The 27,846-nt window shown below is 39.5% G+C and overlaps 1 protein-coding gene across 2 annotated transcripts in view; it reads right to left on the minus strand.

Annotated features, from left to right (window-relative positions):
• Window positions 1-282: 282 nt before the first annotated feature.
• The window catches only part of GPM6A (glycoprotein M6A), a 280,639-nt gene continuing 253,075 nt past the window's right edge, over window positions 283-27,846 (minus strand). For both annotated transcript variants that reach the window (XM_040333607.1, XM_040333596.1), the window contains exons 4-7: window positions 22,285-22,438; window positions 18,075-18,151; window positions 15,489-15,554; window positions 283-2,681 (exon numbers count right to left, since the gene is read on the minus strand). In XM_040333607.1, coding sequence (XP_040189541.1) covers window positions 2,529-2,681; window positions 15,489-15,554; window positions 18,075-18,151; window positions 22,285-22,438 — 450 coding nt within the window. In that variant the 3' untranslated portion in view covers window positions 283-2,528. The remainder of the gene's footprint in view (window positions 2,682-15,488; window positions 15,555-18,074; window positions 18,152-22,284; window positions 22,439-27,846) is intronic.

The following is a 27,846-nucleotide window of genomic DNA, read 5'->3' on the forward strand; positions in this document are numbered from 1 at the left end:
GAGTACGTGGGCAAAAAAATTTATTTTGTTATGAGATCACAGGAAGGGAAGACACTTGTGTGGACATTGCACTATGCACTTTGAGTAGAAGTGCAAATAGCACATCATTAAAGTTTCTTGCACATGCGTTTGTGGTAAAGCATGTTTTGAATATATGTAAACATGGATTGATGGGAGCACTTTATATTAATTTGTATTGATCTGTAAATATGCACATAGCCGGAAGGAAAACAAACTGACTGCTGTTCATAATTCAAAAAGAACTAGGAAGGAAAAAAAATGTTTTTACTCTTAGAAACTTTTCTTCCATCAATTGGGTCTAATGAGGGTCACGGGTGGAGCAGGCAGAGCTAGTAAGCCCACTTTTCTTATTTTTTATTTTCTGCAGTGAGGTTCCAAGACAATTCCCTATTGGAATATAATCTCTCCAGAAACACCAGAAACTCTTATTTTTAGACATGGCTGGAATTTAAAAGTTATTTTCTTCAAATATATCCAAACAACCTAAGCCAGTCATTCTCAGCTGCTCTATAATGTGGAGAACCTTTAACTATGAGCACTGCTGGATATCCTGAAGAGGAAGATCTGCAACTCTGCAGAGAAACTTGCTTTTGTAGGTTTCACAACCTGCTTCTTTCATCTATTGTCCATAGACTATAATATTGTCCATAGACTATAAAATGGATAAGAATATAGATTTAAATAAAGCCTCCACTAGAAAGATACATCTACTCAATGTACATTATGCAACTACAACTGCTAAAACATACTATATGTCTGGAAATTACAAAAAGCTTGTATAGAAGCCAGTTTTATTTTAGATTTATGGGCCCTTTGATGGGTTATTTATTCCCTCAAAACTATTTTTTCTTCAACTCTATAGCTACATAAAAGATGTGAATACATAATAAAGTGGCTGGGAAACATATATGTATGTTATCATGCAATAACTCAACTACTTCAAATGTGTAGCTGTCCTACAACTTCTTGCAAACAGACATTTTTCTAAGCGAATGAAGAGTACACTAAAAACTGTTAAGAAACTGGGCGATTAAGAAAGTCTAATGTACCAATAGGGTCACTTATAAAGGTTAAATGTTCTGTGCACAAAATGTAACACCCCATAGTCAAACAATTTAATTTACTAAGGCTGAATCAACAACTACATCTTTAAATTCAGTGCAAAACGCTATCAAACTGTCACTGCAAGTAGAACCAGCAAAAGGAGATTTATTGAAAAATGGGCACAAATCAAACAAGCACCTAAGATAATGATGGTCAAATAACCCCAAGAACTGTCCAAATGAACAATGCACTTACACTGAGCACTCACATAGTTGATCAATAAAGTGCACAAAACAATGTTGATTTTTTTTTTTTTTTTTACTTTTTTTTTTAAACCACTGACAACATTTTTTTTTGCCAGAAATGTTATATTCAATAGATACTTCACAGCATTCCAACAGCATTCCTATAGAAAGATGGAAACAAAGTTTGGTCCAATAACACTGTAAAACGTTAAAACCCTTCATCATATGTAGTGTTTAGCTGCATGTACGTTGGTTTGCTGGGGTGTTTTCAAGGTAGAACTACACAGGATGGAATTTTTACATACCCAGGAACATGATATACATATGTAATTTCACAGCTGAAGAAACTTCAGAATTTTTGAAAATATTTCACAAAACATTTAACTTGGATGATTGCATGACATATTTATTTTACAAGAGATATAAAAAAAACTAGAAACAAAGCTAATGACTGTATACTGATTATTTTTTTCAGTTTTTGTTTTGATTAAAAATCACTTATGGGTTTGGGATAAATGTTTTAGAGGCATATATAATATGGGGCGTGCCCATGCACTAGTATCACGTTATGCATGCTCACAATTTTAAACAGTTGTCACTGTATTTGCCAGAAGTTGTAAACTGATGTTGTAATAGTGAACATTAATACGACATAACACCAATAAAGAAGCACCTTGAGTCTGCTAAACAAAAGTGATACCTATATGGCTACTCATAGGGCCAACAGACTACATTACTAAAGAAGCCCATGCATGATTTATAACTCAGAACTGTAAGCAGTTTATTGTACATGCTTTCTGTACAACGGTCCCTTTGAGGTTTACCTGTAGGTAAAAGTAGTTTTTGAAACTCAAAACTAAAAAGTATAAAAAGCTTTCTCTTTAAAAACATAGGAAACAATGCAAAATGTTTTATGCAAAACACATATAAAGTGGTTAAAAAAGGAAACGGACGTCTTTATTGAACAGTTGATTTTTGTCATCTAAAAACCTGTCACCTTTATGACAATTTGGGAAAGACTATTAGGGTGTTCCATATTATGACATTGTCACACAGACCACTGTGAAGATGCAAAGTGCTGGTCAATCAAGGTTATGGAGATAGGTGACACTCGGCCTATCTTTTAGGAAAAGCACTTCATTTTCATTCTATAATGGAAGGGAGGCTGTTAGTTGAAACAACAAAGAACTGAAATGTTACAAATGTAGGAGTTAAGTTTTATGTGTAAGCATTAAGTCGCTCTTTAGAACGGGTGGAGTGAATGTCGTGAAGTTCCTGTTCTTCCTTGGATTTGATATCTTCATATTTTTGCATTCGGCAGGCGTCCTTCACATAGGCCCAGTTGGCGGATAGCACCATTAGGTAATGGACCTTTGAAAAAATAAATACAAGGTACATTTTTAAATTTCTGTATTCTCTGTGTCACGATTATTCAATGAGCAGTGCAGAGAGCAATATACTATGCAATATATATATAGTAGTTATGTTTGAAAAATGTGCTAATGCAAACATTTCTTGGTGCCTACAGCAGCCAACCAAAATCTTAGATTTCCAACCATATACTGCAAACAAATTACAGTTAAAGCTGATTGCTTGCCATCAGCAACAAGAATTTACTTTTTTAAGCATCTCCATTTTGATTGGTTCTCTAAATAATTTAACAGTTATTGCTTTACAAGAAAACAACTCATATCTTTGTTGTCAACAATCTTAGAAAAATTGGAACAAAGGAGAACACAATTAGACAGATTTGAGTTAAACCAAAATTATGGTGCTTGCTGAGTGCAAGCAAAAAATAAATTTAATATGAGATTTTTTATTTATTTATTCCCTCTTAGCAATTACCGCCTTGTCCAGTAATTGATAACAATAGCAATCTAGCAATCTCCTTGAGAGAGTAGAGGTATTTTAATAACGTAGATATAATTTTAGAAAATTAGTTGGATATGTGTTGGAATAAAGTAAATTTTCAGGGCTTATACAAGAAAGATATAAATCTATGAGGATTGGCCCTGGCATGTGAGCTGGCTAGTTGTTGATAAAAAAAACATACACTTTTGTAGTAGGAATCACGTATAAATGCCCTGAAATTATTAGACTACAGTTTCAAAGCTTACTTGAACAAGCTGAAGTTAGAAGCTGGTTGGTTACTATGCACATCTGCTCCAAATTCTGTCTGCTCCAATTGTAGAAAATGTCTCCCTATGCATTTTAAACATTAAAGTGGCTCAGGTGAAGACACCACTGGATTCCTGGACAGGTAAGTGTCCTAATATTAAAAGTCAGCAGCTACAGTGATTGTAGCTATTGACTGTAAATTTGTTCTGCAGGAGCCTTGAGCTCCTCTTTAAAGCGGTGTTCCACCCGGAAAACGTAATCAAGCATTTATTAGAATTGAGGCAAGTAAAACCTTGGATTGAGAGCATAATTTGTTCCAGAAACATGCTTGTAATGCAAAGCACTAGTATATCAAAACGGATTTCCCCATAAGAAATAATGGAAATGGAAATGATTCGTTCCACAACCATTTACAGTAAAACCTTGGATTGCGAGCATAATTCGTTCCAGAAACATGCTTGTAATCCAAAGCACTTGTATATGAAATACATTTTTTACAGGGTATAAAAGAGTAGAGAGGTACCTCTAAGTGTAGCAATTAGTTTCTAAATGTTGTACCTTCATTAACCACTTCCAGACCTTAGGTGTTTTTCAGATTTGGTGTTTGCAAGACTAAAACAGTTTTTTATGCTAGAAAATTACTTAAAACCCCCAAATATTATATATTTTTTTCTAACACCCTAGAGAATAAAATAGTGGTCATTCCAATACTTTTTGTCACACCGTATTTGCGCAGCGGTCTTACAAGCGCACTTTTTTTGGAAAAAATTCACTTTTTTGAATTAAAAAATAAGACAACAATAAATTTGGCCCAATTTTTTTATATATTGTGAAAGATAATGTCACGCCGAGTAAAATGATACCCAACATGTCACGCTTAAAAATTGCGCCCGCTCGTGGCATGGTGTCAAACTTTTACCCTTAAAAATCTCTATAGGCGATGTTTAAAAAATTCTAAAGATTGCATTTTTTGAGCTACAGAGTAGGCCTAGGGCTAGAATTATTGCTCTTGCTCTAACGATCGCGGCGATACCTCACTTGTGTGATTTGAACACTGTTTTCATATGCGGGCGCTACTCGCGTATGCGTTCGCTTCTGCGCGCGAGCTCGTCGGGACGGGGCGCTTTAAAAAAATTTTTTGGGGGTTTTCTTATTTATTTTTATTTATTTTATTACTTTTTACACTGAAAAAAAAATTGATCACTTTTATTCCTATTATAAGGAATGTAAACATCCCTTGTAATAGAAAAAAGCATGACAGGTCCTCTTAAATATGAGATCTGGGGTCAAAAAGACCTCAGATCTCATAATTAGACTAAAATGCAAAAAAAAAAAAGAAAATTTGAAACTGTAATTTTTTCAAATGACAAAAAAAAAATTGTCTCTTTAAGAGGCTGGGCGGGACTGACATTTGGCGTCACTTCCGCCCAGCAGAGCTATGGGGACGGGCGAAGGAGATTTTTCCTTCAGTCTCGTCCCCGCTCAGCTGCCGAACGGACCCGATAGCCTCTGCCACTACCGACGGCTCCGGTAAGCGGCGGAGGGCGCGGGAGAGCGGCGGGAGGCCCCCTCTCCCGCCACCGATAACGGCGATCTCGCGGCGAATCCGCAGCGGAGACCGCCGTTATCGTGTACCGGACCGCGCACACTAAAGATCGATACCTCGGTTGTGGCAGCAGCTGCTGCCGTTACCGAGATATCAATCTTTAAAAATAGGATGTACATCGTCGTGCGCAGGTCTGGAAGTGGTTAAATGTGACCATATTTTTACACTTAGAGGCTCCTCTCTTCTTTTTTATACTCGGTTGTGACATGACACTACTCTTATATCAAGACATCGCTTGTATATCAAGGCAACATTTATTAAAACATTTTGCTTGTCTTGCAAAATGCTTTCAAACCAAGTTACTCCCAGATAAAGGTTTTACTGTATTCATAGGCCCTTCTGTTTATAGTCCATATAAAATGATTATAGAAATGTGAGGTTGTATAACCATAAAATGGCCATCCACAAATGGAAGCCTCCACAAGGAGATTAGAAGCAAAATCCAGCAGTAACTACAGAGTTTAAAATAGAAGAGAGGTGCCTCTGAGTGTAGCAACATGTTGCTAAATGTTGTACCTTCATTAAATGTAACCATACTGTATTGCTACACTTAAGCCATGTACACACGATCAGTTTGTCCGATGAAAACAGACCGATGGACTGTTTTCATCGGACAAACCAATCGTGTATGGGCCCCATCGGTCTTTTTTCCATTGGTGAAAAAAAATAGAACATGTTTTAAATTTTTCCTATGGATAAAAAAAACGATAGAAAAATCTGATCGTCTGTGTGGAACTCCATCGGAGAAAAATCCATGCATGCTCAGAATCAAGTCGACACATGCTCGGAAGCATTGAACTTCATTTTTCTCAGTACGTCGTAGTGTTTTACGTCACCGCATTTTGGCACAGTCAGATTTTTGACTGATGGTGTGTAGGCAAGACTGATGACAGTCAGCTTCATAGGATGTCTGACGAAAAAATCCATCGGATTAGATTCCATCAGATATCCGATCGTGTGTACAGGGCTTTAGAGATGCCTCTCTTCTCTTTTATACTAGTTGTCACATGATGCTGCTTGTATATCAAGACATTGCTTGTATATCAAGTCACAATTTATAAAACAATGTTGCTTGTCTTGCAAAACGCTCTCAAACCAAGTTACTCTCAAACCAAGGTTTTTCTGTATTGGGTTTACATCTACTTTAACACAATACTTTAAATGAGTATTAGTTACACAAAACAACCCAAAAGTGAACATTTACTGCTGAGCTGTTCTATTACTGGGGAAGACCCGGTGCTACATATTTATTCCTAAAATGAAGTTGTTATATTTATTAAGTACTAAGGTCACATAAAAGATCACTTAACATACTTTGAAACCTTAATTATTTATATTTTTACACAAATTGACCAAACACTATTATGGACGGACTTTAAAGCAGGATGCATGCCAAAGACTATTCGGTTTACTAATACAGACATGTGTTCCCTGGCTTAGCAGAACCCACAGCCTTCAAGTAAATGCACAAGCACTCTATGGACCCAGTCATTCTTCAGCATACACTCATTAGCAGAAGTATTAATAGAGTGCCACTAAATCAAAATAGATGAACCATCATTTTCGTTTCCAGAGCCAGAGGCTTTCCAGGCAAAAAATGAGATTAGAATTGTGGTGATGCAGTATGCTGAACTAGTGGCCTTTGAAAAGGCCACTTTTAACTTGAAAATTGTATTAAATGGTAAAATTACAACAAAACCTCTATACAATTAACGGATATGTTAAACTGAAAACCTAAAACTATGCTGAACTGTGAACAAATCAATATTTCCTGCCTTAGATGAATGTGAATGATAAAGTGCTTGGTGAAAGTGTTGTATTTCCTTGCTATTAAGGAAAAGGTTAAAGTATTTAAGGAAATGTCAGAAAGAATATCCTAAATATGTGCAATGAGTTCAAGACTATATTTTATTTTACAGAATTGGAAAATATCCTCTGGTATGATTATCATAAAAACACAATAATGGGTTTCTATATCGTGGCCAATACAGCCTTAACTGTGCCTGATTGCCCTTCTGACTTTAGGAAAGGACATAGAGTTAAAGAACACTTTGCAGTTCAGCATTGGTATTTACCAGATATATTTTCTACCAGATATTAATTTATTAATTTAATATATTTCATGAAAAATTACAGTATATTACATTCAATAAAGAAGACTACAGTAATCTCGTTTTTATGTGGATTTAAGTGTAAAAAATATTTTTTCTGAATATTTGTTACAAGAATGGTAAAACTACAGTAATCAATATTTAGGAAAAGTGATTGTCACCGGCGCAAAAATAAGTTCTAAATAATACTATATTGACCTGCTGCAGTGCTGTATAAACCTTCTATGAGGTTTAGGTGAAAAAATTAAAAAGGTGTTGGTACTGCGCTGGTATAACAATGTGATATCAAAAAAAAATTTATTATTTTTTAGAAAAAAAATTTTTTTTTTAGTTTACCCAAAAAAAAAAATTTTTTTTTCTATTTGACCCCTATAGTGATATAGTGCTAGATCCAGTACAGTGATGTACGTGATGGGTCACTATAGAAACAGCTCTTGTGAACATATGTACTAGCGTGATGCTATGTGCATATGCTGTGCCATCAAAAATAAATAAATAAATAAATAAATAAATAAATATGGCTACCCCAAATGATGTGCTTGTGAAACAATATTCCAAAGTGCTATAAGTGAGTCTATAAACTATTATGAATATACATGCACAAGTGTGCGAACATATAAATAATGAATAATATTATTAATATATAAAAATAATAATAAGGTGCGTTGGTGCCAAAAATTTGTTTTTCACAATTCATGTGCATTCATGCTGCAACACGTCCCCAATTATGGGTAAGCGCCAGTTCACAAATTCCAGTCCAAACAGAAAGTGTTGCTGAGTTTAAATCCTGGTGCTATATTTCATGCATACAGGGTGCTGTCACTTCTTCCACCCGACAAAGATAAGTGCTACCACCACCAACTGCTGAAATGCAAACTCACCAGACCCCAGCTGGTAATGTGCCTCAAAAACTTATTCCGTTAAAGTTGGTGAGTCCTCTCAGGATGTTGCTCAATGCCTCAAAGAAACCAAGGGGCTCATCATGGTGAAATACGTTTAAAAATATATTTATTTAAAATTCATAATAAAAAACTACTCACAAGAGAGGTGCTTTAAAACCAGCACCTGGTGTCTTTGGCAGTGTCAGTCTTTTAGACAGCCGCTGACCAGCTTATCGTACGGGTGCGTTCCTGGCTCCTGCTGTACCTGTGGTCTCACTGGTTAAAATTACACTCCCCCTTGCGCTGTCCACATAGCTTCATACGCGTTTCGCAGTTTTGCGTCTTCAGAAAAGCTCTAATCAATATTTAGTTGATAGTGCCTAGGTCTCGGGCCAGTGGCTTCAGGAGCCCAATATACCGAAAATGCTAATGTAGGGTTAAAACTTTTATGCCGCATACACACGATCATTTTTCGGCATGTAAAAAATGATCGTGTGTGGGCTTAAACGACGTTAAAAACCCACGCATGCTCAGAAGCAAGTTATGAGACGGGAGCGCTCATTCTGGTAAAACTACCGTTCGTAATGGAGTAATCACATTCATCACGCTGTAACAGACAGAAAAGCGCGAATCGTCTTTTACTAACACGAAATCAGCTAAAGCAGCCCAAAGGGTGGCGCCGTTTGAATGAAACTTCCCCTTTATAGTGCCGTTGTACGTCACCACGCTTTCCTAGAGCATTTTTTTTTAACGATCGCGTGTGGGCAACATCGTTTTAATGATGAAGTTGGAAAAAACTTTGTTTTTTCTAGAGGCTGAAAAACTTTGTTTTTTACAAGCCGAAAAATGATCGCGTGTACGCGGCATTACTCTTAAAAATCTCCATAGGCGACGTTTAAAAAATTCTACAGGTTGCATGTTTTGGGTTGCAGAGAAGGTCTAGGTATAGAATTATTGCTCTCGCTCTACCAATCGTGGCAATACCTCACGTTTTCATATGCGGGCGCTGCTCACGTATGTGTTCGCTTCTGCACATGAGCTCCGTGGGAGGGGAGCATATAAAAAAAAAATCTTATTTATTTGACCTTTTATTTATTTTTTCACACTGTTCTTAAAAAAAAAATGGTGTCACTTTTATTCCTATTACAAGGAATGTAAACATTGTAATAGAAAAAAAGCACGACAGGACCTCTTAAATATGAGATCTGGGTAAAATGCAATAAAATAATTAAAATAAATTAAATTTCATTTAAAAAATTTCTCTTTGAGAGCTACGGGTGGAAGTGACGTTTTGACGTCGCTTCTGCCCTGCAATGGTATGGAAACGGGTAGGGGCCATCTTCCCCTTACTCATCTCCATACCAAGCAAGGGAGAAGACCTGATCGCCTCTGTCGCTACCCAAGGCTCTGGTAAGCGGTGGAGGACACCGGAGAGCGGCAGGAGGGGGGCCCCTCTCCCGCCGCCGATAAAAGTAATCTTGCTGTGAATTTACCGCAGAGACCACTTTTATCTGAAACCGCTCACTGAAGAAGAAGATACCTGGGTTATGGTAGCTAGCTGCTGCCATAACAATGATATCCCTCTACAAAGTGCTGAAGTATATCGGCGTGAGCTGGTCCAGAAGTGGTTAAAAAATGTTTTACAATTCACAAAAAAATGCTACTAAAATATTGCATGCGTTATTTAATTGAGATGTGTGGTATTTATCTCATGAAACCATGCAGTATTATATTTCATGTGATATCTAGTGGGATGGTTACAGTGGAGAATAATTAAAACCCCTATCAGTTTTTATTGCTAATAAAGAAGTAAAATGGTTAAAACCGTTAAAAAACTCCATCTCACTAAGTCAGTGCGGTCCCGGCAGCATATGTATTAAAACAAAAGAAAAAAGGTGGCTGGAATACCAGTCAAAGGGAAGCTGCTTTCATAGGACACACGTGGTATATCAAAAACAACTAAGATCAATTAAAGCGTGGTTCCACCCAAAAATTGAACTTCCGCTTTTCGGAACCCTCCGGTGACATATTTGGCACCTTTCAGGGGGAGGGGGTGCAGATACCTGTCTAAGGTATTTGCACCCACTTCTGTGGGAGTGTAGGAGTCTACGCTACTCACCCCCCCCCCGCTATCTCCTGGGAAACACACTGTTCCCAGGAGAGAGCGGGGACCAGTGACGGCGTGCCGCGCTACTCGCGCATGCGCAGTAGGGAATCGGGCAGTGATAATGCAAGGCTTCACTTCCTGATTCCCTCACCAAGCATGGTGGTGGCATCATCCAAGGACCGAGCAATTGCTCAGCCTCGTCTGCCGACATCGCAGGTGCGCTGGACAGGTAAGTGTACATTTTTAAAATGTCAGCAGCTGCAGTATTTCTAGCTGTTGGCTTAAAAAAAAAAAAAAATTCGGGTGGACCTCCGTTTTAAGTAAATACAAAATATCTTTAGGAATGTCAAATATTAAATGAAACTAGTATAAAAATCACACACAGATATAAATACCATTCTTCTACAACTTCTTTATTGGTGGGAGAAGGGTATTTATATGTGTGTGAATTTTTTTTAATACTATTTCCATTCAATAGTTGACATTCATAAATATATTTAGTAGGAAAAAAAGTTTTTGTTTGTTTATTTTGGATAAAGTGGAGAGGTATTAGAACACCTGGGGTCACCAGAACCCAGTGTCCCCATTGGAAAATTGTCCCTTTGTTTCTACTGTTCCAGAGACAACCCAAAATTTGGGATTTTCATTTACTTTCACTATTAATGATAATGGTATACAGGACAAATAAAGAGGGTGAATCTCCCTAATGGGGGCACAGACCGCAATAAAAACTGACAGGTGTTCTAATCACTCTCCACTCTATCCAAAACTTAAAAAAAAGTGTTTCATTTAGTTTTACTTTAAGTTAATCAGCCCCAATGATTTCCATATTTCCACATTTGAGTTTCTATGCATTACTGTTGAAAGAACCAATCCAAAAGGGCAGACACAACTCAAAATTTGCTGTTATAATAAATACCACATGCCTGGACCACTACTTAATTGGCTCCTTTTCAATCAGTATTTACTGACAGTTTTGAGCATTTTGTGGTAAATACAGCAAAAGGGCATAGTGAATTGACACATTCCAGATCACATGCGATATTTAGGTAAAATGTGTCTGGACACCTTAATACCCATGTGCAATATGCTTTCGTGAATGGAGCTCACTGTAATTTAATGTTATTTAATGTTATTAAAAATCAACTTTCCAATTCAATCTGCAGTGCTGTAATTTTTTGCAATATGGCAACCTGACCAGAAATGTATAATATCATTGACCACTTCAGCCCCGGACCATATTGTTGGTCAAAGACCAGGCCACTTTTGTGGCTCCCAAACAAAATTTGTGTCCTTTTTTTCTCACAAATAGAGCTTTCTTTTGGTGGTATTTGATCACCTCCGCGGTTTTTAGTTTTTGCGCTATAAACAAAAATAGAGCGACAATTTTGAAAAAAAAAAAATATTTTTTACTTTTTGCTATAATAAATATCCCCCAAAAATATATAAAAAAATCGCAATAAGCGTTTATTGATTGGTTTGCGCAAAAGTTATAGCCTTTACAAAATAGTTTTATGGTATTTTTATTAATATTTTTTTTTTACTAGTAATGGTGGCGATCAGCGATTTTTATCGGTACTGCGACATTATGGCGGACAATTTTGACACATTTTTGGGACCATTGGCATTTTTATAGCGATCAGTGCTATAAAAATGCGCGCGCCCCTATTGGCTGCTCGGCGAGATGACGTATGGCTACGTGATCTCGCCCAGCAGAGCCGGCGGCTGGTTCGGCAAGCAGTTAATATAATTGATTTTCCCAGAAGTCTGAACTAGGATACTAAGTCAGATGTAGGCATTCTCCATAACAGAAATTTCAGGTTTGGTGATACTCCCTAAGGGTTAATTACTTCTACAATGATGCAGGCACTGCAGCTTTCCTCATCAGAACACTGACAGCGCTTCAGGAACTTATAATAAACAAGACCTTCCTGCTCAGAATCAGTTTGCACAGGTAGGAAGCTGCAACAAAGATAGTTAAAATCCTTTCAATGTATGTTGATCTACCAGAGGAGATGTTTTTAACAAAAGTGGTGTTACACTTAAGTGATAGATCAAGTGTTAGGGTGCAGGTTAAGGGTTGGTGTCAGGTTGAAGACATTGCTGTAAAATGTAAGGTCCTCATAATAGATCAGGGCTCCTTTAACCTGTAGAAAAAGATTATATTGTATACTTACATTACTCTCGTCTTCCACCCATGTGCCTAGGTGAAGGTGTCATCACAATCCTCCCACTAAGATCTTGTAAATGAGCATCCCATATCTCCAGAGAAGACACTCCTGCACTGGGCTGGGGCATCTTCTCAGGAAATTTAAGGTACTCATCATTCCAGAGAAATTAATTCTGAAAGGATGTCAGATGATGATATCAGCACGAGCCTAGCCAGCACATCTGATTGGCTCTGTATGCTGCTTCTCCTAGACATGTGCAATTTGTTTAAGTCCGAATATAATTTCTAAACATGTTTTGGTTATACAGAGATTCAGATGTATCCGAATCTCCAAATTAAATAGTAACGAGAGTTATTAACATATGTTTAAATTCAGTTTTGTATATTAATTTTCTAATGAATTCCACATTTTCAGAATGATTCAAATTTGGATCAGTCAAAAAATAATTGACCAATTCAAATTCTGTATGAAGAATAGCTGGTTGTTAGGCCCCTTTCACACTTGGGTGGGAGGTGCGCTGACGGTATAGCGCCGCTATTTTTAGCCCTCGGGCTTTCACATTGAGACTGCAGGGCAGGAAAAACTCCTTAGTGTGAAAGGGGACTTAAGGAGCACTCCAGGAAGCCAGCCACCATGTACTTAACAACTCATCAGCTGTCAGCGAGCTGCCCCACTGATAACCCATGTATGCCCCACATACGGACCACCCGCCAACATTATATCTTTGAAGTGGAATATTGTTATTATGGCAGCAACTAGCTGCCATAGCCCCAGTATCCACTTATTCAGCAGGTTGTCCACTTTCAAAAGTGGTCTCAGCAGCGGGTTTGCCACAAGATCACTTTTATCAGTGGCGCAGCCCTCCGCCGCTTACCAAAGCCACCGGGCCGAGTGAGGGGAAGATGGCCCCCACCCTACTCCATACCATTGCAGGGGAAAAGCGTGGGTGCGTGTTATACGCCGATCCCTGCTGTCTGAGTGAAGAGGAGCGAGCGCCGCTGAATTACATAGAGCCGTGATCTTCTTCCTGTATATCCGACACTCCGTCACGCACAGCCACGCCTCCTGGCCCCATATTGGACTACTGTACTGTCTATCATATGAGCAGGGGCAGGAGGCGTGACTGTGAGTGACGGAGCGCCGGGTACACAGGAAGAAGATCGCGGCTCTATGTAATTCAGTAGCGCTCTTGCTCCCCCTCTTCCCTCAGAGACAACAGAGATGATCTGACATTGAAAGGTAAAAACTGCAGATTGTAACTGAACAGGCAGGGCATTTTGATAAATTTAGAGAGTGCAGATGGGCACCAATCAAACTGCATTGAAGATCAATGCTGCAGATGAGCACAGATCAGGCTGCACTGAAGCTGCAGATGGACACAGATCTGGCTGCATTGAGGCTGCAAATGGGCACAGATCAGGCTGCAGATGGGCACAGATCAGGCTGCATTGAGGCTGCAGATGGGCACAGATCAGGCTGCATTGAGACTGCAGATGGGCACAGATCAGGCTGCATTGATGCTCAGATACCATAATTTTGCTTCTAAGTGGTTTATTTTAAAACAAATAAAAAAAAAATCCTGAAACTTAACCCTTAAATTGGGGTGCGTGTTATTGGGGCGGTATTTTTTTACTCCAAATCTCATATTTAAGAGGTCATGTCATGCCTTTTTTCTATTACAAAGGATGTGTACATTCCTTATAATAGGAATAAAAGTGACAATTTAAAAAAAAAAAAACAGTATAAAAAAAAGTTAAATAAATAAGATAAAAAAAAATACACCTTTTTAAAATAAAATATAAGATTTTTTTTTTTCATATTGCGATGCCCAGTAAATTGATAATGTGTAAATTGATACCCAACATGTCATGCTTCAAAATTGCGCCCGCTCGTGGAATGGCGACAAACTTTTACCATTAAAATTATCCATAGGTGAAGTTTAAAACATTCTACAGGTTTCATGTTTTGAGTTACAGAGGAGGTCTAGGGCTAGAATTAATGATCGCTGTGATACCTCACATACTTAAGTATGTGTTCACATCTACACGCAAGCTCGGCAGGATGGGGGCGCTAAAGTTTTTTTTTTTTTTTCAAAAAAAGTGTGCTTGTAAGACCGCTGCGCAAATACATTGTGACAGAATGTATTGCAACAACCGCCATTTTTTTCTCTAGGGTGTTAGAAAAAACTATATATAATGTTTGGAGGTTCTAAGTATTTTTCTAGCAAAAAAAAATTATTTTATCTTGTAAAGAACACATTTTAAAAATAGGCCTGGTCCTTAGGTGGTTAAGGATGTGACAGACAGCTTCCCGGTCCGCTCTTAACAACCGACTTCACACAGAATTCTAATCATTTGATTATTTTGTCGACCGTTCTGAATTTTAATCATTCTGAAAATTTGGAATTAGTTTGAAAATATTAGACAAAACCAAATTAAATTAAACAAATTGAATTCCAAAACGAGTCAACAAATCAAAATTAGTAACATATTGAATCTATCTCCGCATGTCTAGCTTCTGCTTCCCGTAGTCTGAACTCTGCTGTACAGCGACTGCAGGCGGCTGATACGAAGTCAATTTTTAGTATTTTTTTTTATATTTAAGAATGTATTGCAAGTATTATTAAATACAGAGCTGCATTGTAGTTTATCTGCCTTATCTAACACATTTGTAAAGATTCCTCTGTACTAGTTTACCTTATCTTAAATAGGGTTAGCTGTCTTAACTAGTCTTACATAGATTAAATGTATTTTTAAATGTTTCAAAAGTTTCCACTCAAACTAGAAGAGGACAGGTTCCTTCTTTCACAGGGAATGCACAGCAATACCCAGTTAATGTGTGGTATTATCTACTCCATGGTGAGATGTACTTATATATTTTGTACATCTCATGTCCATTGGTACACTGTTTGTTTGGATGCTTGAAAACATTTTGATTTGTGGCTATTACAACTAATGTCTACTCGCATTGCATCATGCTGTGGTCACTCTAAAAACTGTAATTTTTTATTTTTTTTATCTTTGTTTATCTTAAAACTTTTATCAGTAAACCATTTTACGATTTAAAAAAAAAAATCTGTATTTGTTTCATACAATATAAATATATTCTGTGCATTAAAATTTTTATATTTAACACAATTAGCTGATACAGAATTGTTTGTAGCTTTATCAAATGGTTGCCTCACCATAGCAATAACTGCAGCTCCAGCACCAGCCAAGGCAACAATAAAGAGATGGAATGTCATGTTCAGCTGCAGAGAAAAACAATAATAATAAAGCATACAATATATGTATATTACATACATAGAGAAAGAAAACAAATGTAATAGTGTCTACAACTAAACTAAAGCACAGCTGATGGATACAGACTTACATGTCCTATTAAACCAGGACTTAAAGAGGAGGTTCACCCGAAAACTTAATTTTTAACATTAGATTGATGCTCATTTTGTCAAGAGGAATCGGGTAGTTTTTTTAAAATCGAACCAGTACTTACCGTTTTAGAGAGCGATCTTCTCCACCGCTTCCGGGTATGGGCTGCGGGACTGGGCTGCGGGACTGGGCGTTCCTATTTGATTGACAGGCTTCCAACAGGCTTTCGACGGTCACATACATCGCGTCACGATTTTCCAAAAGTAGCCGAGCGTAGGTGCGCAGGCGCCGTATAGAGCCGCACCGACATTCGGCTTCTTTCGGCTACTCGTGACGCGATGTATGCGACCGTCGGAAGCCTGTCAATCAAATAGGAACGCCCAGTCCCGAAGATCATACCCAGGAGCGGCGGAGAAGATCTATCTCTAGAACGGTAAGTACTGCTTCGATTTAAAAAAAAACACCCGATTCCCCTTGACAAAATGAGCATCAATCTAATGTTAAAAAATTTTTTTCGGGTGAACTCCCGATTTAAGGCAATTGTAAAGTAATTTTTTTTTCTTTTTTGTTCTTTTAAAATAACAAACACGTTATAGGTACCTGTTCTGTGCAATGGAAGATGGGTAATTTTGAAAGGAGAAAACCTAGTTGAAGGCCAGAACTATCTGGGTTTGTCATAGTGCCACAGTTCAATGTTTTATAGTCTGGACATATAGGATAGCTGACAGAAAGCAGCCTTGGAGGGTGACATTTTTTATAGGTAAGAATGGACAAAGAGAGCATTGATATGTACCCCTGCAGAAGAGGATGAGTACATAGACCTGGCACCCAGACCAATTTGAGATATAATGAGCTCTAAAAAGTGTCAATTTAGAGAAGGCTTCTTTCCATGAACAAAACCAACTTGAAAAAAAAAAAAAAAAAAAAAAAGATTCCACATATGATGCGAAACCAGGAAGGGGATATGGCGGGCAAATGAATGGCGGGCAAGTCTCGCCACCTTCTTGTGATAAATGGTTATGTCTGAAGTGAAAAAAAAAAAGAAAAAAAAAACTTGATAAAGATGGATTAAGCTAGGTAATACTGGTTGTAGTCTGTTAGATTTTTAGGTCAACTTCAATTAACGATATGGGCCTAAAATTGATACAAAGAGAGTGGTCCTTGCCCAGCTTCAGTATTAATGAGATATGAGCCTCAATTGATTCTGGGGGAAACTAGGAGACCTGGGAGATGGAGTTAAAGACCTTTGTTAAGAAAGGAATAAACAGTGGGCAAAACATATTATACAATTTAGCAGCAAGGCCATCTAGACCAGGGATTTTTCCAGTGAGTTTGATGGCATTTGTCACGTCATCTTCAGTAAATGGGCCTTCTAAGGAGGAACTAGTTTGTTCATCTAACTGTGGAAGGGAAGTAGAGGCAATATACACTGCCATTGTCGTCTGAATTAACAGCACTTTCTACAACCCTTCTTTGTACTTTTGCAATTTGTAAACATTCAGTTGGATGTAGCCTTAGATCAATCCCAAGTATCAATATGGCACGTAATACCACATTTTCTTTGTCAATATACACAATATTGTCAAAAGTATTGGGATGCCTGCCTTAACATGCACATGAACTTTAATGGCATCCCAATCTTAGTCCGTAAGGTTCACTATTGATTTGCCCCACCATTTTCAGTTATAACAGCTTCAACTCTTCTGGAAAGGCTGTCCACAAGGTTTAGGAGTGTGTCTATGGGAATGTTTGACCATTCTTCCAGAAGTGCATTTGTGGTCAGGCACTAATATGGATGATAAGTCTCCGCTCAAATTCATCCCAAAGGTGTTCTATCAGATTGAGGTCAGACCTCTGTGCAGACCAGTTAAGTTCCTCCACCCCAAACTCACTCATCCATGTCCTTTTGGACCTTGTTTTGTGCACTTGTGCGCAGTCATGTTGGAACAAGAAGGAGCTCTGATGCGGTCACATGTTCTCCCCAGTGGCTGGCTTCAGTGAAGAAGAGAGATTGTCAAAATGGCTGCAGTGCCTATGTGGTGATGTCACCCAAAAGACTTACTATGGGGCATCCGTTGTGTGTCCTCGACTGAAGTCAGCACTGAGAGCCGATCATGTGACCGAAAAGGGAGTGCCTTTAGCTAAGGTAAATATAGATGTATTCCCTTAAGCTTAGATAGAATTTCACTGAACTTCTTCTTTAAGCCTAGAAAATATCAATATAGCCGTATATAAAGTAATACTTGCTATGCTCCAGATGATATGCTTCAGATTTGTGTATCTTTAATATTATATAACAGAATGAATACTGCCACTTTCCTAACTTGGTTAAGTCAGCATTTGCATACCTTTTAAAATTAGTCAGGTGTTAGTCATGTGAAAGGGATTATACAACTCACATCAGTAGATTCACACATCCTCAGGAATGTTTCAGATGGGGTACACAGTTTCTTTTCCTCACCGATTGGTACAATGCCTAGAATACAGGAGTAATCAGAATCAGTGCAAGTCCAACATATTGCAAGAGGGATTCTTCATCCTGACATCTTTTAGGTCTATAAAAAAAAACTGTGAATAGCAACTAATCATATCTGTAAAGACGTTCAGTAAAAGCTGTTTTATTCTTTTTTTTCTTATTTTCCCATAACAAATTTTATATATTTTAGGTATGAACAATAATCATACGATGAAATTCCGAGAACAGAGTAGTACAACAAGTAAGTTCAGGTTGACCATGCATAAACCAGTAAAGGTGAATGTAGGGTCATCTAATGTGGTAAGAGATCTAAATCTAAAGCATAGAACTACATGTAGACCAGATAAAGGATTTACCCAAAGCCTTGGTGAGAGAGCAGAGGTCAATGTAGACCTTCGGGCCACAAGTATAATGACCTGAGTGTAGTAGTGTTGGAAGAGCCAGAGCCCCTTATAAATTTTGTCATTGTCGGCTACATTGGTAAGATGATTGGTGTGATTCTCAGGGTGTGGATAAGTCGGTTGTAATAGTTTACATTATTGGTGTAGCACAACAAAAGAAGGAGGGAGTGTGAGTAGAAAGGGGTGCCGTTTCTTCCGTTTCTTACTTTCTTCCCATGTATTATAATAGATACATGTGACTCCATAGGGAGTATGGATGTTCTATTCTACCATATGCACAAGCGTTTTTTTTTTTTTATTCTTTACTAATATCTTTACAGGAGATAGAGAAAAAACATAGTACAACATTTCATAGAAAAATTGTTTCTTATATACACCGTACCCAGATTGGGGCCCTGTGGGTCCAATATTTCTATATCGTTGATTCTTCAAGTCTCCTGCGCTTTTCAATCCTATTATACATACAAGTACAGACCCCCCCCCCCCCAAAAAAAGGGATTATAAACAAAGGTATTTCTCCCGTGTCCCAAGAACGGGAGAGCCACCTGTCCAGGCTCTTCTATTTACTACCAATGTACTACCAACAAGCATTTCTATTATACTTCTAAACGTTGTACATTCTTTCAGGTTCCAAATATATATAAATATATATATATATTTTTTTTTATTATACTTTTTTTTTTTTAAAGGTATATAAGAATAAAGTATATTTTTGTAGCATTTAGATCCACGTCAGTGTCATTGATCTTCTCTATACAATTCATAGTTGTGCTGCTTGTGCGGCCTCTCCGCTCCTCAGCACATCTTTCAGAGAGATGTCTCTTATAAGCAATGTGTACCTGATTCATTTGAGTTCAGTTCACCAAATGCAGACTTATGAGAAAGGGTATACACCTACAATATAGTGAAGTTAAATGCACAGCTTATTGGACAGTCAATACCTAAGCAACATCAATTATGTGGATTTATATCAAGATATAATCTTCAGGGAATAATGTAGTCCTTTGGTCAGGGAACCGTGATGTATGGCACACACGTCTTAAAGAATATGATACATAGTCAAGCACAAGGCCTTTTATTGTGCCCCTCTGTGATATAATGTGGCACAGCTTGCATCCCTGCAAAAATATATAGCTCTTACAAGTACCAGTAATCATCTGTTGGTAATAAAAGCCATCTATATTTGAAATGAACAAAAGCAGTTATAATAATGTTCACAGGAACTTCTGACCTGGAAACTAAATCACAGAAGACTACTGGAGTCAAACGTTAAAGGAAAAAAATATATTTGTGCCCTTATCCGGGGACAGTGGCTCAGAGCATGAAGGTGGACAGAAAAGACAGCCTGACCTGATATATTGAACATCAAAGTTACATAGACCTTTCTGTAGAATAGGCTTTTTCTTTCATTCAGTAATGTAGATAATTTTTGTTGAAAGAAATCTTTCTTTGATTTGAAAAATGGCAATGCCTTCAGTTAAAGGACAGCCATATTAAAAATTACAGTGTATATCTACAAATAAAATAAAAGGTTTTTTTCAGGGACATTTTCTGAATATTCTGATACATACTGTATTTGGCCAGACATGTGCATAGTAGCACATTCTAGGTTTGCCATCTGTCCGGGGCTCACCTGAACAGTCTGAGTTTTGACATATGTATCCTGGTTTTAAACCACCTGAAACCCTGACACATTCTTCAGACCAGACTGTGGCTCCTCACAAGAGACGCTAATACGCTGAGCAGAGGACGCTGCAGGTGCTGAACACGCAGTTCTTGGGGCAGCTGAGGAGGAGGAGCAGAGTGGCCGCCTAAAGGACGCGAACGGTGGCCTGTGTGCAGCCTGAGTGGTGGGATGCACTGTGTGCAGGGGCGGCGGAGGAGATAAGTAATTTTTCAGCGGTGCGTGCCGTGCAGCGTCAGAGAGAGATTCTCTCATTGCCCGCACTGCTGTTACAACTTTTGCCCTTACTTACCATTCCCAGTGACATTCCCATCTGGTGACAAGCGACGGTGGCAAGTGACACGCTCGGGGCTCCCACTCATTCTGCTTTATGGTGAGTTGAACTATTTCATTTTATATTACAATGTAATGATAGAAATTATGCATTTCAATCATCCTGACACCATAACAACCATGGTGCCGGAATGATTGAAGCACTAACACCAGTCATTGTCTGCGAAAAATGGCTTGCCCCCCCCCCCCACCCATGTGATGATGGGGGGGGCGGCATTGAAGAACCCGGCCTTGGGGCAGCAAAGGGAGTAAATCCGGGCCAGATTGTGAGTAATGGAGTCTGGGAGTAACTTGGAGCATTGTGAGTGCTGAGGATGGAAGAATATTTGCTTTCTTTCGAACTAATAATATGCTACATACCCACGATCCCCAAAGCCATATACATACACTGTTACCTTACAGCCATAGGGTAAGAGGCCACCTTACTTTATAGTGTGCCGTACAGAATTGGAGAAGTAACTTTGCACCTTATTTGCTCTATTTAAAACCTATTTTAACCCTAGGCTTATACTCGAGTCAATACGTTTACCCATTTTTTGTGGTAAAATTAAGTGCCTCGGCTTATATTCGGGTCAGCTTATACTTTAGTATATACAGTATTTTCTCACTACTCTTAGATTGGAAAGAGTAAAGCTGACAATAAATGTTCAGCAGGGAATTTCTATCCATGTTTGCCCATCCCCATTCAAGAGTAGTTGATCGTTAGATTTATGTCTCTCGAACAGGTATGTTGGGAAACATTTTTTGATTAGCAGCTGCAGCTACTGATCAGTGCATTCTGAGAGTGGAGGAGATCTTTTGTCAGAATAAAATGTCACAGTAGGGATCCACCTCGCTTGTGGGGATGGAGGAATCATTTTTTTTTTGGTGGGTTATCTATGGCCACCGTTAGAGTTATAACCATCTGTTATTTTTGGCTGGTTTTCCAGCTGCCTACCTAGCTTATTTTGCTGTATTTATTGCCCGTACCCAGGGCTTTTTTTTCAGGGGGAACTTGGGGGAACTGAGTTCCACAACCTCTGGCTCAGACCCTTTGGTGCCTGCTCACCACAATCACTTGTAAACACAGAAGTCTGGTTTCTGTGTTTACAAGTGACAGCTTTGTAACCCCCTGAACTCTGCACTCTGTATGTAATGCAATTCTGGTATTTAATGTCCCTTTAAGACCCTTCTACTGTTTGTGAAATCTGAGCCGGTCGTGGTTGAGTTCCTGCACCTATGTTCTGAGAAAAAAAGCTCTGCCCGCACCCATACAACACCAAACTAATATTGTTCAAAAAAGCAATTAGGGCTACATTGCTAACTCACATATGCCACATACTATATCCACAAGTCCTCTATTTGTCCTCCATGATCTTCTCCAACTTGGGGCCCAGCTCCTCTAACATGTCTGTTTGATAGAAGCTGTTAACTCTCTACACCCTCCTTTTCTCTTATCAAATTGTATGCTAAACTAAATTGACAGCAACCAATACTTTTGCCAGTTTTCATAGTATATGCACAGAAAGATATTCATCTTAACTTTTCTTCCACATGATTCACTATGTTTCATAGCAAAGTGTTCATTAAAACTTTTAGCTAGTTCCCACAAAATGATACATTGATGATTGAAAGTGCTTTGTATGTAGTACATGCTTTATGATCGGATCTAAAAAAAAAAGCAGATCATACACTTTATGATTGCATCTTTTTAATTGTAACAAAATAGTACATACCAAACTGACGAAGGTCCAAGCAAAAATTTGCGTCACCAACTACTGTGGCATTTCGACAAACTGTCCAAAGATTGAAGTACATGTAAACCGGTAGTGAGGTGAAAGCTGTGACTCCAAGCCAGGCGAGCATGAAGAGGTACGTCAGCATAATAAACTACAAAATAAACACAATTATTTTTATTCAGCTTTCAGTGCAGTATCATTTTTCAAGCAACCTTTTACTTATCTGCCTACATTAAATTGAAACGTGATAGCCCTGCTGTTGGTTACTGCACACTGCATAACAGAACTGTTCTCTGCACTGCAAATACTAAACATTATCATAAAACCTTATTAAACAAGACTCTAGAATTGTTGTTCCATGATTTTGTGCTGTTCTACTCTCACTTCACTAAAAGTAGACAAGCCTTCACTACTATAGACAAACCTTGGAAAATGTCTGTACATCCATAAGCTCAGAAACAGGTGCTCTCCGAAGACTAGCAAGACATTTTCTAAAGTGAGATGGCCTGGTTTACTACAACTAAGCATGGATAACATATGAAAGTTCTGTTTAGGTTCTCTTTTTAGCATTTGAAGGCTAAATATTCACATCTGTTTGGGTTGAAATGACGGAAGAAGATTTTCTGCTTGATACAGAAAAAATCGGTAAATACCAATTTCAAAATGATCACCTTAAATAAACTTTAATACATTCCTGTAAATTCTAAATTTTTCTTGACACTATTTCCTCATTCATATTTCAACTTCATATTTATTTATTATTGCATGACTGCACAGAAAAAAAGAATTTTTGACCTACCTGTAAATTCTATATCTTGGAGTACAAGACATAGGCTAGATATTCATAACCCATGGTTATAGTCTGCAACCTTCAGGTGATTAGACACTAGCAAAGCTTTTAGACCCCCCAGACACATCCCTAAACCCTATTCCACTCCAAGAGACATATTTTTTTAGCAAGCAATGCACAATAACACAGGAACAGGGGAGGGAAAGGTAGCATGTGTCCTGTAGTGTACTTCAAGATACAGAATTTACAGGTAAGTCAAAATTATTTGTATCTTAATCAGAAGGTGCAGGACACAGGATGTATATCCATAAACCCTGGGGAATCCCCAACAAGGCAAACAGAACCTGGGCAATAACAAGGCAAATGGAATATTCATAAACACTGAGTAACAACAAGGCAAATGGAACCAGCAATTGCTGGTTGCAAGGCTTGACCTGCAAGAGTAAAGGGTGCCTTTAAATGCTTCTCCAATTTCCTGTCTGCAGAGTCCTTAAATGAAGGAACATCTTCTACAGGCACAGTAAGATGATTGCTTAAGACTAAGGCCCCGTACACACGTCCGAGGAACTCGACGGGCAAAACTCATTGTTTTGCTCGTCGAGTTCTGTGTGAAGCCCCCGAGGATCTCGGCGAGCCAACTTTCCTCATTGAACAACGAGGAAATAGAGAACATGTTCTCTATTTGGCTCGACGAGGAACTCGTCGGCTTCCTCGGCCGAAAGTGTACACATGCCGGGTTTCACGGAAGAATTCAGCTCCGATCGAGTTTCTGGCTGAATTCTGCCGAGAAACTCGGTCGTGTGTACGGGGCCTACGGCCTCGTACACACGACCGAGTTTCTCGGCAAAAACCAGCAAGAAGCTTGCTGGGGTTTTTTTTGCCGAGGAAACCGGTCGTGTGTACACTTTTCGACGAGGAAACCGCCGAGGATCTCGTCGGGCAAAAAAGAAAGCATGTCTACTTTTTCCTCGACGGGAATGGGAAAATTTGGCTCGCCGAGATCCTCGGCGGCTTCACAAGGAACTTGACGAGCAAAACGATGTGTTTCGTCCGTCGAGTTCCTCGGACGTGTGTACGAGGCTTAAGAAAGCAGGCCAACAGACCACTTTTTGTGTATTCTTTTTCCACTAAATAGTAATGATTCTCGGAGGGGTGGACAGCTTTAAAGAAGAAACTAAATTGTCATAAATGGCCAATTCTATTTTTTCATGACTAAGATTTTTTATTTTTATTTTTACTTTGTAGACCTCTTAGTAGGGGCCTGGCGAGACTGAGGAGAATCAAGTGCAACAATACCAAAGTGTTTGCACATCGCAGAAGTGAACAAATATACATTGTGGGAAATCTTCTGTAGCCTTTAACACTGCATCTGGGTCATCTTCAAAGTTTCTCATGTCTACCTCTTCTAAGAAAAGTAGTTTAACTTCTCACTTGAGTAGAGAAGGTGGAGGTGTAGATGAAATCTGGTGCTTTTGGGCTATGGACAGGGATGAATTAACAAGGTTAGTAGTAAACTAGTAAAGTATAGAAAATACTCCACAAGGGATTGGAGGTCCATCACTTACAGGACGCGTAGGTAAGGTAAGGATTTACTGAGTGAGCAGAATTATCAAGATATGCCCCAAGGTAGAGTGTCCAAAAACCTTGCCAATGTCCAATCACTTGAAGATAGCAGCCTATCTCATTATCCGTATTTGTTAAAACATTAACACTGTAGGACACAATGGGTGTCTTCTGGGTTATTCAGGGGTGCCTTGACAAAATGTCTACAAATTGCCCCAAAAAATTGTGTACAAGCCAGCAGGTGGATCAAGCCTGTCTTTTTGTTACACAAAGCCATAAGTTTTAATTTTGCAACATTATAACCTTGGGAACAATATGGGCCAGCCGCCAGCACCCTAACAACTGTTGATGCCATCAGTTGATAGGGAGGACATCTGTAACCTGGACAGCATCCTTGTTTCACCCCTCACCCCTCTCTGTCAGCACTGGGGTCATATTAGCAGCATGGTGGAGAGAAAATGAGTGAGCACAAATGCTAGAATATTAGTCAGTACCAGTGTGCAAAAGTGTATTTGCTTTGCAAGAAATACACATCTCTAATGTTCGGTATCCTACATGTTTGGATGTCGCTGCAATATGTAAAACTATAAGGCCTCGTACAGACCATCGAACATGTCTGATGAAAACGGTCCGCGGACCGTTTTCATTGGACATGTCCGCTCTGAGATTTCGGTCTGATGGCTGTACACACCATCAAACCGAAATCCCCGCGGACAGACAGCGCGGTGACGTGGCGGTGATGTTGACGCTGCCACGTCACCAAACCAGAAAGTAAAATACTTCCACGCATGCGTCGAATCCATTCGACGCATGCGGGAGATATCTGTCCGCTGGTTAGGTGTACTAACCAGCGGACATGTCCGCCGGACAGCTTTCCAGCGGACATGTTTCTTAGCATGCTAAGAAACATTTGTCCGCTGGAAATCTGTCCGCTAGCCTGTACACATGATCGGATCTGTCCCCTGAAACTGGTCCGTGGACCAGTTTCAGCGGACATGTCCGGTCGTGTGTACGAGGCCTTAGGGGTGCCTCAAAATTGTGTATAATTTTAAAGGGGGCCTTGACTGGAAAAATTTGGAGAAACACTGCTATAGGAGGTGTTTATTTTTATTTGTATAATGTATAAATCAATCAACTAGTCTACAACTTCATTTTATGACCTCTAACTTATATACTGTAACATGCATGTGCATACAAATACACACACTTATGGCCCTTTTACAGGGTCCATGTCCGTGTACGGGCTCCACTTTGCTCAGGGGGGATCACTCTGTTGATCCCCGCTGAGCAGGCAGATGACAGGTCTGTCTCTGCACACTGTGCAGGGACAGACCTGTCAGAGCGCCGCTCTCCCCTATGAGGGATCGGATGACGACGGACCGTAGGTTGTGACTGTTGGAAATGAGCATCTTGATGTAAGTGGTAAAAGATTAGTTGGAGGTGTGATAGGCTTCCCTGAAGAGATGAGTTTTCAGGGACTGCCTGAAGGCGGCAAGAGTAGGAGATAGCCGGACAGGTTGAGGTAGAGAGCTCAAGGATAGGAAAGGCTCTGGAGAAATCCTGGAAATTAGAATGGGAGGAGGAGACAAGTGAGCTTGAGAGTAGGAGGTCTTGAGAAGAGTGGAGAGGACGGTTTGGGTGATATTTGGAGACAAGATTGGTGATGTAGCTCGGGGCAGAGTTGTGAATGGCTTTGTATGTTGTTGGTAATATTTTAAATTTAATTCGCTGGGCGATCGGGAGCCAGTGTAGGAATTGGAGGAGAGGGGTAGCACATACATGATAGCATGATAGACTAAAGAGGAGATGAGAAGGGAGTTGCAATAGTCAAGGTGAGCGATAACAAGAGAGTGAATGAGTAGCTTGGTGGTTTAATTTGTTAAAAAGGGGTGCATTTTAGAGATGTTACAGAGGTAAAGTCTACAAGCTTTCAACAGCAATTGGATTTGGGGCTGAAAGGACAGGTCAGAGTCTAGGATTACACCTAGTACCCTGGCATGAGGGGAGGGATTGATGGTTGCATTATTGATTTTGATGGAAAAGTCATAGGGGGGGGGGCATGAGCATGCTACACTGTATCCAAATGAAATTTTTATCATTTTGTTCCCACAAATAGAGCTTTCTTTTGGTGGTATTTGATCACCTCTGCGATTTTTTTTTGCGCAACAACTAAAAAAGTTGAAAAAATTTAGTTTTTATTTTTTTCTGTAATTTTTTTTGTAAATAAGTACGTTTTTTTCTTCAATTATGGGCACTGACATAGCGGCACTGATGGGCACCGATGAGGTGGCACTGATGGGCACCGATAGGCGGCACTGATGGGCACCGATAGGTGGCACTGATGGGCACCGATAGGCGGCACTGATGGGCGGCGCTGGTATGCTGCACTGATGGGCACTCATAGGCGGCACTGATGGGCACTCATAGGCGGCACTGATGGGCACTCATAGGCGGCACTGATGGGCACTCATGGGTATCACTTATGGGTGGCACTGATGGGTACTTATGGGTGGCACAGGTGGGCACTGATAGGTGGGCACTGGGCATAGATGGGCACTTAGAGGTGGCACTGATGTACACTGGGTGGCACTGATGGACACTGAGGGGTGGCACTGATGGCATTGCTGGGCATCATTTGAGCCAGTGCCCATGTTGCCAGTCAGTGCCCATTTGTGGGCACTGATTGGCATTGATTGTGTTATTTTTTTTTTTATTGGTGATAAACAATCAGCGCAAACCCCCCCCCCCCCTGTCAGGAGAGCTGCTGATCGTCTCTCCTCTACTTGCGTCTGTCAGACGCGAGTGAGGAAGAGCCGATCAACGGCTCTTCCTGTTTACATTGTGATCAGCCTTTTTACCGCCCTTTTTACCGAGATCGGAGATGCAGGGTGTCAGACTGACACCCCGCATCACCGACAGGCGCGCGCCGGCAGGAAATCCTGCAGGACGTCAATAGACGTCCAGTCAGGATTTCACAACCACTTCCCGGACATCAATTGTATATTGACCGGGCGGGAAGTGGTTAAGAAAGTGGTGTAACATCCATGCTCATATGTCAGTTAGTAAGTGAGTAATGCGAGAGGAGACTGCAGGAGTGAGATGAGGAGCAGACAGATAGATTTGGGTGTCATCCATGTATAGATGGTATTGGAAGCTGTAGGTGTTTATCAAGTGACCAAGGGAGGAGGTGTAGATAGAGAAGAGAA

The sequence above is a fragment of the Rana temporaria genome, chromosome 1 (assembly GCF_905171775.1).
Source record: "Rana temporaria chromosome 1, aRanTem1.1, whole genome shotgun sequence".
NCBI lineage: Eukaryota > Metazoa > Chordata > Amphibia > Anura > Ranidae > Rana > Rana temporaria.